This window comes from Pygoscelis adeliae, unplaced genomic scaffold, assembly GCF_000699105.1.
Source record: "Pygoscelis adeliae isolate BGI_AS28 unplaced genomic scaffold, ASM69910v1 Scaffold10, whole genome shotgun sequence".
Taxonomy (NCBI): Eukaryota; Metazoa; Chordata; class Aves; order Sphenisciformes; family Spheniscidae; genus Pygoscelis; species Pygoscelis adeliae.
The window spans coordinates 3,009,896-3,025,145 of NW_008824053.1; the positions used below are offsets into that span (position 1 = coordinate 3,009,896).

The 15,250-nt window shown below is 37.4% G+C and overlaps 1 protein-coding gene across 4 annotated transcripts in view; it reads right to left on the reverse strand.

The window, feature by feature from the left end:
- The window catches only part of PTBP2 (polypyrimidine tract binding protein 2), a 52,967-nt gene that overhangs the window by 3,063 nt on the left and 34,654 nt on the right, over window positions 1–15,250 (reverse strand). For 3 of the 4 annotated variants that reach the window (XM_009333763.1, XM_009333761.1, XM_009333760.1), the window contains 2 exons: window positions 8,692–8,887; window positions 1,395–1,549 (listed from right to left, as the gene is read on the reverse strand). In XM_009333763.1, coding sequence (XP_009332038.1) covers window positions 1,395–1,549; window positions 8,692–8,887 — 351 coding nt within the window. The remainder of the gene's footprint in view (window positions 1–1,394; window positions 1,550–8,691; window positions 8,888–15,250) is intronic. The other variant, XM_009333762.1, reaches the window with a different exon arrangement.

A 15,250-nucleotide genomic window follows, 5' to 3' on the forward strand; every position in this document is an offset into this window, starting at 1 on the left:
GAGCGGAGATAACAGATCATCCATAACGAAGGGTGGTTCCCGCAGAATGGTGAGGTGGTCATGGATCATGGTTTCAAGGCGGTTAATTGGGGCAAGTTGGTCCGAGGAACATTTTGTTCAAGCACAGAAGCATGAACATAGGGAATGAAGACAGGGAACGTAGACAAAGACGAGGAGAAGGGTAAGACAGGGAAGGGCACGGGAATTTGGGTAAAGACAAGGAAAGGGAAGTTGAACACAAAGGGAAAAGGATGAAATGGGGAAGGGAATACAGCAATGCAGAAGAAAAAAAATAAGGAAGTGGGGAACAAAAAAAAAATAAAATATAGGTCAGTACATAGGAAATGCAGGAATTTGGTCAGAAAATGGTTGGTTTATGTACTGTACAAGAAAAACTGAGTAAAATGTAGTCACCCAAGACAAATATGGGTAAAGTACATTCATATCAAGAGTAAACTACAGCATTTCATCTCAACATGAAAATAAATAAAAAAAAGCATGCAATAGAAATTTTAAACCTTGAACTTTAACTGCGTAAGCATGGCTGGTTATGAAATGCAGGCAAAAAATCTTTCAAAATGGCACTCTGATCTAAAACATTTTAACATGCAAGACTGTGGATGACAAAATAGTACCAGATGATAAAAAAAGCTTAATGATTTACAGTGACAGAGGCCAGTTAAAAATGGAACATCTAGACTGATACAAACTTCCCACATTTCATACCAGCTTTCACAGCCATCAAAATAAACATAAAGGACAGTAAAAATGCAAAACTAAATAAACCCCTTTAGATTTCAGAGTTAGCAAGAAAGATAAAGTTAAGGTGAAAATGCTTTGCCACCATTTTTTTATTATTATTTTTTAAAGACAAATGAGTAACTGCAAAGAAAAAAATTACTAAGAGAGACTGGAAGAGTGCCTCGTCAAGATCTTTGGGAGAACCTTCAAAGAAAAATGTGTTAGAGTAGTTCACATAAATTAAGACCTTAAAATGTGAGATACAAGCATGAAATGAAACAGCAAACAATTAGAAGCAACAAAACAGAAATTGTAGTTTACGTGATTTTAATTGCAAAAGAAAGCATAGTTGCCATTTTGTAAAAATAAAGCTTTCAATTCAAATGTCAAACATGCAGTAGTTACCACATTTTTCTTAGAAAAAATAGGTAGCCGACTATCAAAGGACATTTTAAGTTGTTAGCTACCTGGGAAAACAAAAGTATTTAACAATAATGGCTTTAAAATTAACTTTGGGGGATTATTAAAAAAACAGCAAAAATACTTTGAGCTTAAAATCCAAATGTAAGAGGCCAAATGCAAAGAAATTATAAAATACTGACAAATGAAGTGTGACTAAAGAGGAAAGAAAAAAGTAAAATTGTTTCACTGACCTCTTCATTTAAATTGCTAACCAGGAGGACTGTATTGCCACCAGCTGAAACGCCAGGCATTCCCACACGGCCAGCAGCAGCAGCAGCAGCTGCAGCAGCAGCATTTGGAATAGCCAAAGGACTCAGAGCTCCTGGAACAGCTGCAACAGGAAGCCCTAATTTTAAAATAAAGCATATTTTACGAAACACACACAAGTCGTTTAAAAAAAAGTACCTATGTGCTGCATACAATAGAAAAGTACATGTGTTGCACACAACACTCTACAAAGCTGACCGTTCTGCTGTTAGTCGTCCAAAGGGTTGAGAAATGGGTTGTTAAATTAAGAGAAATGTGATTTTTTTTTTATTTAGATCAAGTCTTCAAAGAAGTGATGAGGTTTTAAAATGTACTTTCTTTTCAAATAAACATTCTTGTGCACCAAAACTGTTTCCACTGTACTCCAAAATGCTTAAAGTCTAGTTTGTCAAAATGGTCTAAAGTAAACGTTTATCAAATCAGTAAGAATAAACACTAATTATGCTCTCATCATTACATCCTTATTTTCCATCACCCTTTGAGAGGCATTCCTCACTTCAACTTGATGCTTCAGACTAAATATACAACACTGTAGCTGGTCATGTGAAAAGGCCTACGTCTCTCTCAGAGCCTTAGCATCAATGAGGTGAGGAGGCAACCTTTAAATTCAAGATTCAAGGTAGCACCACTGATTATGCTCTGTGGCTTTTGTAATCCAATTCCCTGAAGAAACATGTTACCGTCAGCTAAACCTTCAGCTGTGCTTTTATTTTTCTTCTTCCAAGGAAACTCAGATCCTGTAGAGACCTGCTGGTTTTGCCTGGTCAAGTCACTGGGGTACTAGGCGAGTGTGCTACTCCCAGGACCTGTGAAAGGTTCTTGTGATACGTATGCCCTATACATAGTTTATATAGGAACAACTTTATCGTATTTGATCAAAATTTTATTTGCACATTTTACAGAGTTCAGTAAAAGGACACCGACGTAGCAAAACGTGTAAAAAACAATAAAGAAATATAACTTCAGTATTTTATTTTCTTTTACTGCAATTGGGTTCTCAGATTTCAATATTTTTGCAAAATTTCTAACATTTATATGATCATGCTAAGCTAACACACCTTTTGACCAATCCTCCAGTATGCCAGGTAGAGAGTCTAAATATAACCTCTACGCTATGTACCTAAGACTGCTTTCCTTCCCACATTAAGTTTTATTTTAAAGGAAGTCATAAGAGAAAATAAATTCTTCAGTTTCAGTCAATGCCCAAATACTAAGCAGAGAATAGTAAATACATTCAACCATTAATTTAAAAGGGAACACACAGGGGGACAGAAGGGGAGGAGTAAGCAAGGTTACAATATATTACTTTTTTTAAATTTCCTAGAAAAGTTTTCTATCTTCATTACAACTCTTTATTTCGTTACACAAATTTGTGAAAAACAAATAATTAAAAAAAAAAAAGATTTTGTTGGGCTGGACTAGTGACCTCTCAAAGGGAACAGGACATCCATCACTACTTTGCGATAGTGCTTAACAGTATTACTGATCAAGTATTGAAAAGTATTTTCTAGTCATTTCCTGTCAAAGCACATACAGAAGAAAAAACAGTAAGTGTTCTAAGAAAGGAAATTAAAGATATGGAATGCTTTCCGATAAAGTTTAGAAGATTAAAAATGTTAGTATTCAGGGGTCAAACCAGAGGAATAGAAAGTTCTGAGTAATGACGGTTCGAGTCATCTCTCATGCCACAAGATAAAGGGAAAATCTACTTGAATCAAAAGGCAACAAATATGATCTTTTCTTGCATTATATGTGGTGTTTGTGGGACTGACTGGAATACATAAAAAGAAGGAAAAACCCTATCTTGCCTTTCTCCCTTCCATCCTGCAAAAACACTTAATAGATTTCAGACCGTATTAGATGATCTATGGAAACAACAGCCAGTTACATTAAAGAGGCAATAAAGGGACATATAACATGCTTCATCCCATAAGCCAGGCACCAGCTACCTGGGGGTTAGGAAAGCACTCCCCCCAGGTATGCTACTGTATGGTCATCCGTTATGAGGGCTGCGCTAGGTCTTCCATCAGAGAACGCAGAAGTAACACTAGCTGTCAGAGAAAGGATATGAAATTAGATGGACCACTGCTAGTCCAAGAAGAGCAATTTTGTTTCTCAAAATCCATTTTCTGTGAAAGTGTAATACCATATACTTACGTATATTAATAGCAAGACAAAAATCTAACATAAATATGATGCATGTTTTGCTCTTGGGTTAAAGCTGAAGAATATAACTTTACTTTCAAGAAAAAACAATTAATAAAGGATGCAGTTAAAGTAAGTACCCCTGTGGAAAAAGTAAAGAAGTTTATTCCCCAAATCAGACTGTAATACACGGGGAAACCTGTAAATATCAAATTAAACTCCTCAAACAACTTTAAAAAAATGCAGTTCCATTCTAAAAAAATCGTTTTGGAAATGTACTTTTGGAGTGCTTTGTATTGCAGATGCTGAACGTCACCTTATTTACACTCAGCTACCGTGTAGGTAGCTGAGGTCATACAGACAGAAATGTGAAGAATGACAGTAAGGTGTGACAGATGTCCATCTGAAGGGAAACAACTATTTTATACTAGGTCAATTCCATCTGAAGGGAAACAACTATTTTATGCTAGGTCAATACCAATCATTTAGGTATTAGAAAATGCCAAGATACTAGAGCATTTCAAATCTTCTAGAGTGTCTAGGCACCTCTCCCTAACCTTAGAAGTTTTAAGCCAGTCCAGCATTTTTAAGAATAAAAGGATCTAAAGGTGACTAGTGAAGTGTTTATGGCTCTTTCCATAGCTGGGCAGAGCATAGCTGGGTAATTCATACTTTAAAAGGCAAAAGTCATCATAACATCAGACTCTCTACAGGACCCACCGAAGAAGTTAAAAACAAAGATCAATTCAACACCATTCATACAAAACTATTTTCAATTATTAACCTTTGAAATGCATTAATTTAATAAGAATCTTAAGAAGGGGCAGTAGTGGAAAGTACTAATAAAGAAAGCCAGTGATGACAGCAAGAGAGAAAGCTGTAGGAGCCCTAACCACAACAACATATTTCCAGCTGTAATATTAAACAATTATCTAAATTGGAGTTAAAGTATTATTACATAATACTATTTGCAATTATAAGCAGTTCTTATTTAAAATCTTTTGTTTGTTGCAGTTCAGTATAATACAGTTGCATTTTACTCAAAGCTTTTTTTCTGTAAGATCTCCTGTAACTTTGGCGGGGGGGGGGAATATGTGTATATTTTCATATATGATGTGAAAAAAAAAGAAAATAAAATCAACCATCTGCTTCGGATAATTCATCTGAAACCAGCCCATTCTGTCCATTAGTGATTTTCACCTTCTTGCAAAAGATAACGAGACTCATTGAAAAGATGTCCAATTTACAGTCTCAAAGATTTCTGACACTTTATTTCACCACAGCTGAGGATGTAGTGGACAAATGAGTAATGATGCATGTGGGCTAGGATCATCTATTTGATTGATACGTTTCTAGCCGATTACACAGCACACGTAGACCTCATTTCTTGGAAAGGTCAGACAAATTACAAACCCACAGAAAACACGATTCTACCTTGTTCTGTAGGTCTCCACTGCACTCCGATTTGCCATTCCAATTTAAGCAAGTAAAAAATTTTTAATAAATAAGAACAACTTATATTATGATTATTAGTTATCATGCAAGACACTGTTTAAGGTTTGAGGACTTAACTGAAACTATTCAGAAATGTTAGCTACTTTGTCAACATGATCAACCGGTATTAGAAAGCTTTGTGACTAGCTTTATTTTAGCTTCCAACAATTACAGATAACAACAGGTTTTTGCTTTTTCCGGATATTAATGAAAACATACAAATACTGTACACCTTTTTCCTAGCTTTTTGAGGTCTTTTTCCTCAATGAAGTTTAAACACAGCACGTCACATTATTTATTCCCCCTCAAAGTATCTTATTGCATGACTTCTGAAATGCAAATTAGTAATGGCATTTTAATAAGAGGCAAATTAAAGCTATACTAAAAAAAATATGATGAACTTACATGTAAAAACCATAGGCAGTAGGAGTAGTCATCTTAACGCAGGTATGAGAATTAAATCATAACTGCGCCTGAGAATTAGATTTAGTCCCTAGTCCTGTTACAAACCTTTTTCGTGGCTTTATGTCAAGTAGCCACCATGTTTTTGTACTTGTTACTGGCCTGCTTCTTATACTTAGCCTGAATGGGTTTGGGAGAGATAGCAGGTTCTTTTAAAATCTCTGCGTAACAGCTTAGGAAGCTGCAAGTGTTACTACACTACATCATAAAGTTACATTTACTGAAGAGAAGGGTTAATTCCATCCAGAAGGAAATTAAGATATGTACTGGTTTCGTATTAATGCAGATTTAAACAAGACTAACAAGACTCACATCTTGTCACTAAAACTCAACTCGCAAAATTATTTTAAACCTAAACCTCACCTTCTGACATATGAATTACAGTATATTGTTAAAAAGCCAAAAACAAAAAGGCACCCAAGTTGTACAACTATCCAGCATATAATAGCGTGACATAAGCAAAAGTCAGAACTGAGTCCTTACCACATTTTCTGTTAGTGATCTCATTATATACGTCTAAGAGAACAGCTACAGTAAGAATTTTAACAAAAATGCCACAGGTTCGACTTCTGGTGTTCTTTTTGAGCACGCGAAAGAACCTGAAGAGCATCACATTACACTCAAAACGGAGCTCCATTCTTTCATGGAGAAACGCGCCCTTTGGGAACCATCTGTGAATAGGGCATGGCAGACACTCTGACTGAGTACACTCTGGAGATATCTTTATCGACATTACAGAAGTAAGAATTCTAAAGCAAATAAAAAGGAATAAAATATTAAGTTAAAAGAAAGAAGCAGGAGGAAGGTCGCTGCTATCATTCTGCCGTATTTCACACATCGTAGTTTGCCCACCTCCATCTTATAACTCACTGAACTTTTGAGTGTTCTAACCCTTCTCCTTTTGAGCATATGAATAAAAATGCATCTATAAATTGCATGCACAAGCGTCCATTTAGGCTTTTGGGTTTTTTCTATCCCTTGTCCTTTCCTATTTAAGTCACTTGTATTTTGTGCCTTTTTGCACAGTAAGCAGCCCAGAACGAGAACCCTGTTCTTCCACATTCAAACAAGCACAATTCCCGTTTTGACAACTATCCAAATGGCTAAGGTACCAACAGTACTGTGGAGCCTTTTGTAAAGTTTTTCAGGTATAGAGCTCAAATTCTCTAAAAACAAACAAAAAAGGCATCTAGGGAAAAAAACAAAACCCAAACATCATCATCACTGTATAATCATCCCCATTTGACAGATGATGCAGAGTTACAATATACCAAGCTCATGCAACTGGCCACGGGCAGAGTTCGAAAACGTACCCAGCTACCTTAAGTCTCTTTCAAAACAATGAATGCTTTTATAGAGGAAAAAACAACCACAATATATAATCTCCACTACTCATCAAAATAAACATGACTGACTTCACTGATGCTCTGAAAATGTTTCACAGCTGCAATGAAAGTTACTCATGTCATGTACCTTTTATTTTCCTGCTGCTTGGAAAAACAATGCATTTAAAGAGGTCCATCCAGAGAGCAAGAATTAAAATACTTAATTAGCTAATATGACTGTCATCTTCATAATTTTACCAGCAAAAACCTTTAATATACACAAAAGAATGAGTCTGTCTAAAATCAAAAGGTTAGAAAACTTACGTAGTTTTGTAGACAAAAATTACAAAAGCACCTAAGTGACTTTCAAGCCTAAAACACTAGAACGTAATGTCTGCTAAAGCTAAAGTCACTTGGATAACTATAACAGGTATAGTAACCCCAATTATTAAACGTATCCAAAGCGATGCGATGATCCAAGCATCCTCAGAGTGTGATTCCACTACGCCAAGCAAATTAAACCTCTTGATTTGATGCACACTATAAGCATTATATACAAAGAAATATGTTAGTAAGCCTGAGACTGGAAAGCAACTTCTCAGGATTCAGGAAAATGACAGAATTAGGGTTACCTAAGCAATGCTGCATTTGGCACTGTTTTATAAATGGTGAATCTTTAACTTTCTCCTCTCTTAAATCCCTGCCTTACAACACCTAATATGATGGGTCTCATATTAATAAGCAGCTTCTTGACTTTGTTTTTGTCTGCCTTCTGCTCATACTGCAGCCCCACGTCTGCGTTCTAGTCATTACATGCTGACAGAAGAATTACCAACTGCCTCAAGGGCATTTCTACAGTACTCGTCTCTACGGCATCAAACTTCTTCACAAACACTCATCCATCTTCCCTATCAATCCATGAAATGAGATATTTTGATTTTTAAACGATGGGAAGGTAAAAAGAGAAAAAAGAAAATAAGTTTTAGCTACGGGTTCTTCAGAGACTTTAGATTCTTATGGTATTTTTTACTTTCCAAAATTTCTGCTGTAGCTACAAGTGATACACCATTTTGCAAGTCATACTGGAGGATCTGAAGTCAAGCACTCCAAAATTTGTGGGAAGTGGGGGTGTGTGGAATTTACAACTAGATATGAAATGTATCCTTCGAGTAATCCGATTTCAGAAAAGGGCAGGTACAGCGCAGCATTCAGTAGCCTTAACTACAATATTCACCCTTTTCCTGGGCTCACATCATTCACTAAGTGCCTTCTAACTTCTGTAACGCACAGAGAGCAGAGGGCCCTCTTTACTAACGTTAACTCTGACTCACTCCAAGTTGGCCCATCCTGTACAAAAAACAAGGCATGAAATCTATGTTGTTCTTAAGTTTTCTTTAGATGAAAAATGGGAAATTATGAAAGAAAAAAAAAATAAGAAAAAAGACTAAGTGGGAAGAACAACGATCACAACATACTAAATCAGGTTTTGTAAAAGTCATGAGATAATGTCTGAGTACTATTAAATTTTGAAGAGTGAAAGGTGTCCTCACCAAAGAACAGCAACTTGACAGAAGCAGAAATAAAACTTATGCAATGAACTGTGGGAAATTAAAAATTATGCAGGACTTCGAAAGACAATATAATTGTGTTACTAAAATTCAGATCACAATGTAGACTGAACCCTGAATGGGGCTTTGGACACTATTACAATTTAAGATCTTTAACTGTTAGAAGGATTAATAAACATTTTCATCGAGTGACTTTGCAATACAAAAGAACAATATCAGAATCATACCTAGAAGAGAGGTCTCCTTTGCAAATGCTGCAGCAATAGCTGGGTCCAGCGCTGGCTGTCCATCACCAGATGGAAGATCAGGACGAGTGTAGTCCCTGCTTTTATCGTTGTTGTACTTGACATTCAAATTCACCAATTTGGAAAAATCAATCCGTAGGGTACAGCAAGCATTATAAATATTTTGACCATCTAAGGCCTGGAAAAGGGAGTCAATTTATTTAAAAAATACACAATACAGGTTGGTTGCACAATTTTTTTTTTTCCTTCTAAAAACAAGGTCAGCTTATAGAGATTTATCTGTCTTACTGTCTAGCTTAAAACCAATTAAGATTAAAGTGCATTAACCTCTCTTAACATGATTCCAGGAAGCTCGATGTTTACTTCTCTTACCTAGAAACTGTTTATGCACCAAAGTGGCAAGAGACATTTTAATGCAGTCAAACTTAAAAGTTAAGTCCGTTGAATGTAGTTAATTAACCTGTATTCCATAGCACAGCTTTAATTCAGACATAATGCCAAATAAATTTCTCAAAGTAAAAATAATCAAAAATCACAGAAGTACTCTTTTACACGGAAAGTTGACCTGAGGGAAAAAACCCTAAAAATCTAGACTTAAATACCATGTTAGACACCTATCTTTTAAAGCAGAATATTTACATTGTTCTTGTACGTTTTCCTTCTCCCCTTAAAGGTATTTAGTGCCAAAACTGAAAGAAAAGCAACTTTATCTGCTAACCTAATGTTACTAACACTTTTTTTTAAAAAATCCTATTCTCACAATTAATTGGTACTTCTGAAAGGATGCCTATTAACAGTGAAATCCACACGAACTCTTAACATGACACCACTTAGAACTCTATGAAAACACTCTCTAAAAAGGCCTAATTATATGTGTTTTGTCCGTCTTCAGTACATACCAGACAAATTGATATACCTGGCTTTTATTCCATTTACATTTTGGGCATACCTTCCTTTCACTTGAAGCACTAACAGCTAAATATAAGAGTTTAAAAAAAATGGAAACTTTTGTAACTAAGTTGGTTTATATTCCTAAGAAATGCTAGGAAGTGAAGATACAGCTTATTAAAAATTAATCCATTCAATAAGGTCATTATGTTAAATATACCTTATTAAATAACTACCTTATATATACACATAGTGAAAACAACAAATAAATCACACTTTCAAATACAAAAATCAGATCTTTTGTTTCTCTTGATTAATGCCGGACTGAAATGTACCACTTCTGGACCTGAGCTAGCTCTTGCACAGCTAGCTTGGTTACATCTGCAATGCACTTTCCAACACATTCAAGTTCTGGTAGGACTTACTATTTTGAGCTAAGCACTGCACGAACCTAGTGTGCCTGCTGGGTATGGAAGCAACATAACTATTTTCATACAGAGATGCATCTGGAAACTGAACATCCTGCAGGCACCCCTCTGCTAGGTCCAGGTCAGCAAGGCTATCCCTTCCTACAAAATCTATTATCACAGCTGACATCTCCAGGCCTCATGAAACCACTTAAAAGTATTACCACCATTAGCAGTGAATGTACAAGAATAAGTCAGTCAGTATTATTAGAACTTCCAAGTAATGGGAAAATAAAAATAAAAAAAGTATAAAAACCTGACAACCTAGACATCATCTCAACAAATACTCAGCAATTAAAGAGAAACTCCTGTGCTTGAAACTCAGCTTAAACAATGCTTTATACAATATTGGCAAAGCAAAATGTACTGTCCTGATTCACAGAATACAAGCTGAGAATTAACTCTGTATTGTTGGGGTGGTGGCGGGTGTCACCATTAGAGAATACAGAATTTGCTAGCTCTTTTATTCACAGTGGCAAAGCAGAATCCAAGACTCCTAATGTTGGTATTTGGGAAAAGAAACTCACTTGAACACTTACATCTAAAAAAAGTATACACTAAGAATCAGTCATCACTTTTAGACGACTTCTTACCTTCTAAAATCCACTAAGATATGGATTAAAGGTAGGTCCAGTTTACGCAGCCAAAGCTTACTTATTGTCAAAGACAATGCCATTGCCATCAAGGAAATACCCATTCGTATAATGAAGAAAACGCCTGACCTAAAGGTAGTATCATTTAGCTTTGTCCAAATCACAGGACCATGCCACAAAGCTCTAAGTCTTTAAAACACAATCAAGATTCATATTATACCTCTGTGTGGAGTCCATAGACACACTGATTTATGGCTGGCAGAAGGCTGTGAAGTTGATGAAGATCTTTTAGTCTTAAAAAGTAGCAAACCAAAATATGCCTATGTTTGTAGTTTCCAGAGTAGTTAATGTTTAAAGTAACTAAAACTTATACTGAAACACCAAACACTCCTCTTTCCGACGAATTCAAAGTGACCAAAAGTACATACAAAAGAATACTGCACAAGAGAAATCCCTTGTAGCTGGGACACAGTCTGAAGGAACATCCTGAATCGGAAAGGAAGGAGACGAACTCTTAATGAGCACTTGTAGTCACACTCTGGGAAAGGCTCCTCGCAACACATCACACAGAACAACTCACCCCACCCACCTCTACCAGCAGCATCATACACCTCCAACAACAATGCAAGAAAGATCACCAGCAACAAGGCTTTTTTCAAGATTAACTGTTCACATGTAAAGTCACAACTGTGAATGTGTGTGTCCTGAGCTCCTTCTTATATGGCAATAAAAGGATGTGCAACAAACCCTCAAACCCTGTTCCTCTCACATAGACATCCTGAAAAAAATAAGAAGACAGCAGCCATACTGTTAGTGAATGTACATACATACATCATCTCAAAGAACTAGTTACTGCTAAGAAACTTCTTTCTTTGAGCACTTATCTATACATACATTCACATGTGACACAGTACCACACCACACACATGCCTAACCAAGAAGATCCAAGTATCGTGGGACCCTTCTACAAAACGTGAGTATCATTCTTTATCTTGCCTGTGCCAGCAAACCCGTTACTTAAGCCTCAACAACAAAAGTATCAAAACTTACGTCACCACGTGATACTGAGAGTGTAATGATACGGAATCATTTCCAGGCCCCTGCCTGCCTTCCCTCCCTCCTCCCTGTTACTAAAAAGTAATCTCCTCTTTGACTTTCCCAAGGGGGAAAATTATTCTGACGAGTGGCTCACCTCCTGCCAAGAGCTTGTCAGCAGACAGATTCCTGAAAAAACACGTTGTGGTATTTAGGAGCACACAAACAAGACGGCTAGTAAGAATATGCAGAAGACCAACAGAAAACAGTGGTAAAAGAACAAACAAAAATTGCTTTCTCAGTTCAGACTGACACATAACCCAGGGAGAGAGGCACATGCCTGAACTGACACAATGACCTCAACTCCACAGTGTACTCCTGTGCATGACCTCAACTCCACGATGCAAACACACTATCGTCCATACAGGTTTCTCTACGGCCACTCAGATTGTTTGTGGGAGGGGAAAAAACCACCACTGCCAAACAAACAGAAAAACCCCAAAACCACACCAAACGAACAAACAAAAAAAGATGACCTCTAATAACTAAGTATGTTGCATGGTTCTACATCAGCTAAAACAGATAAGGGAGCAAACCAGAAATAAAGAACATCACCATCCCCAATACTAGTGAAAGTTCCAAAATAGTGGCATTGCCTGGAAAGAAGCTAGAATTCCTAGACAACTACTACAGCAGAAACATTCAAAATATTTAGAAAGGGTCTGAACAACTGGGGTTATAGTCACAAAGTGAATCTCAAGGCAGCACCTTTCACTGAAGGCAAGAATAAGCAAACAAGGCCTACCACCACAGAAAATAGTAGAAACAGCCTGGAAAGTCGTAAGGATCCAGAACAGAGAGCTATGACCGTCTGTCACAGACAGTAAAAATGACCATACAGGGATGTCGACAAAATGGAGGTCTGCACCACAAAACACAATACTCTCCCATTTCTTAAAAGTAATGTCAAACCACCCTCCTTTTTTGCTCACAGCAGCCAGGAGGATGAAGAGACGAAAACTGCTGACTGAAAAAAGATCCCACAGATTAAGAGGTGAGACAAGAGACTGATCCAATGGAAGGAAAGGGAAAAGGAGGGGAAGAGGGAAAAGGAGGGGAAGAGGGAAAAGGAGGGGCAGAGGGAAAAGGAGGGGAAGGGGGGAGGGGAAAAAAAAGATGACGATCCAAGAATAAACAGTATTTTCTCCTGCTGATGATGTAATCAACCACATGCAAGCTTTTCTGCAAAAGGACAGTAAGAATTTCTATCCAGTCAACATGGACTCGTGACACTAGGATCTCGTTTCCCAATGTGATTGTGGATGTTGAGAGAAGTGGTAACAGCAGCAAAGGTGATCTCAGATGGCAAAAGCACTCTACAACAGTTACAAAATGTTGTAACATCCTGAATGACTGACGCAGCTCCATGCAGGTAAGAGTCAGATCTATCGGTGGGCTCTGAAGCGGAGGAAGAACATTCCTAGAATCATTCCTTCGCTCAGGCTTTCCTCACCTGAATGAAGGGTTTTCTGATGTAATGGATAGAATTCACTGTTGTTCTTTTTACTTTCAGGGTTCAAGATGCCTGAAAATCCTTGTGAAAGAGTCATCCCTTGAAAAGTGCTATATTCATAGGAACTATGCTTTGATGAGCTTCTCCTAAGGCCTGTATAGACCATGAATCTGTGGAATTAAACTCCCCTACAGGAGACGGTCAAGGTAGCGCTCTAAAAATCAGGAAGAGATATGCCACTTACAATATTCTTTAGCTAATTCATATACAGTACCTGGAAGACAGACAAGAACGCAGTTTGGGAGACAGAAAATGATTTGATGTCTCATTTCCCAGTCCAGAAATAGAGCCCAGAGATTTAGCTAGCAGATTTTCTGGAGACGCATGGCTTCAAGCCACAACAAATAGTGTATCTGCCCTTCTCTTTGTCAAGCACTAAGATGACGATCCAAGACAGGAAATAGATCTCCTGCAGGATGGGGATAGCTTGAAAGCATTTACCGAGGTCCAATAAAGAAAAATCAAATTAGAGTGGAGAGAAAAAAGTGGCAGAGAGGGGCAACGCAACAAAACCACTGCCTTCTCTCCAAACTCATAACGGGGGGTGGGGGAAGAGACATTTAGTCGCTACTCTCTCTCTTCCCAAAGCACACAAAGCAGGAGAAACTGGAAACAAGATCTTTAGAAGGGCAAAACCATTTAAGGCATTAAAAAAAAGAAACAATCCTTACAAAACATACTCCAGCTCAAATAAGTACCTCAAAGTAACTGAAGGTCATATGGTAAATATCTCTCAGGAGAGATGCGTCCCAAGTGCATCCTACAGATATGCATTTGAATTAGATTAATTTCTTTTGAGACAAGTGTCTTGGATATGAGAAGTTTCTGTGGCTAAAAAGTGTATGTAAAACACATTCCATTCTCCAAAAATAAGATTTTTTTTTTTTACTTTTTTTTTTTTATGTACAGTTCCTTGACTGAAGGACCAGTTGCATATCTTATTCTTTTCTACAAAATTGGAAAAATCCAAGACACAAACACTGTTGCTGCACTTCCTGGGCTTTCTGATACAATGCATACAATCCAGCACTCTTCTGTTTACCTGAACACTACTTATCATTTCCGAGCACAAACTGTGCTCTTTAGGATTCAAGACGCCCGAAAATCCTTAATGCAATAATCATGGATAATTGCCCTGAAGCTAAATATCTTATCTGGAGATGTTCTTGCTTTCCATTCTGGCAACAACTACCTGAAGTTCCTATTAGAGATTTTAGGCTAATGTAGCCTAGCAGAGATCTTTTGCAGACTGCTACCAGGGCAGAGCCACCCTGAAGCTGTCACTCAAAACAACTGGAAAGAAGACATCTTGAATGTAGAGTCAAACCTCAACAGAATCTCTGAAAGAGTACTCTGAATCACCTACGGGCCAAGTAAAGACCAACTGGCCAGCTATAACAGAAACTCTCAATTAGACTTGTGGTATTTTTAACCCATGTTGGGTCAAGATGACTGTCATGTGCTACGTATGAGTCTAAGATAATCCTCCATAGATGAGGTATGAATAACTGTCAATATCCAAGATTTGGCAAGAGTACTTTTGGTGCATTTACACAACAACAACACTCTGGATTAGCCAGCTGTTCAGATAGAAACACTGGCACTCTAATCTTCCTATGGTATACCAGATTACTGGCATTCAAATATTTAAGTTTGCAGCTTATGCTGAGGGTACTGATCATTTACTATGAAAATGAACTATTTTTGATGCTTAGAATATCTCCTTATGCATACAGACATCTCCAGGACATCACCTTCTGTTTCACTAGGAGAAGCACAGTAGTTCAATGTGCTCTACTGTCGCACATTCTCAGTACTTTCTCCAACCGATGGCTAGACTGCTGCATTGCACAGAACCTGAAGTTTGCCATCTTCACCTTTACTTGCCAGTATAACGAACTATAATGATCCAAACTGAGGGTGGTGATGAAACATGAATCAGCGTAGCCATAACCTACTTCTACAGGAAATGAGTTTCTCACAAA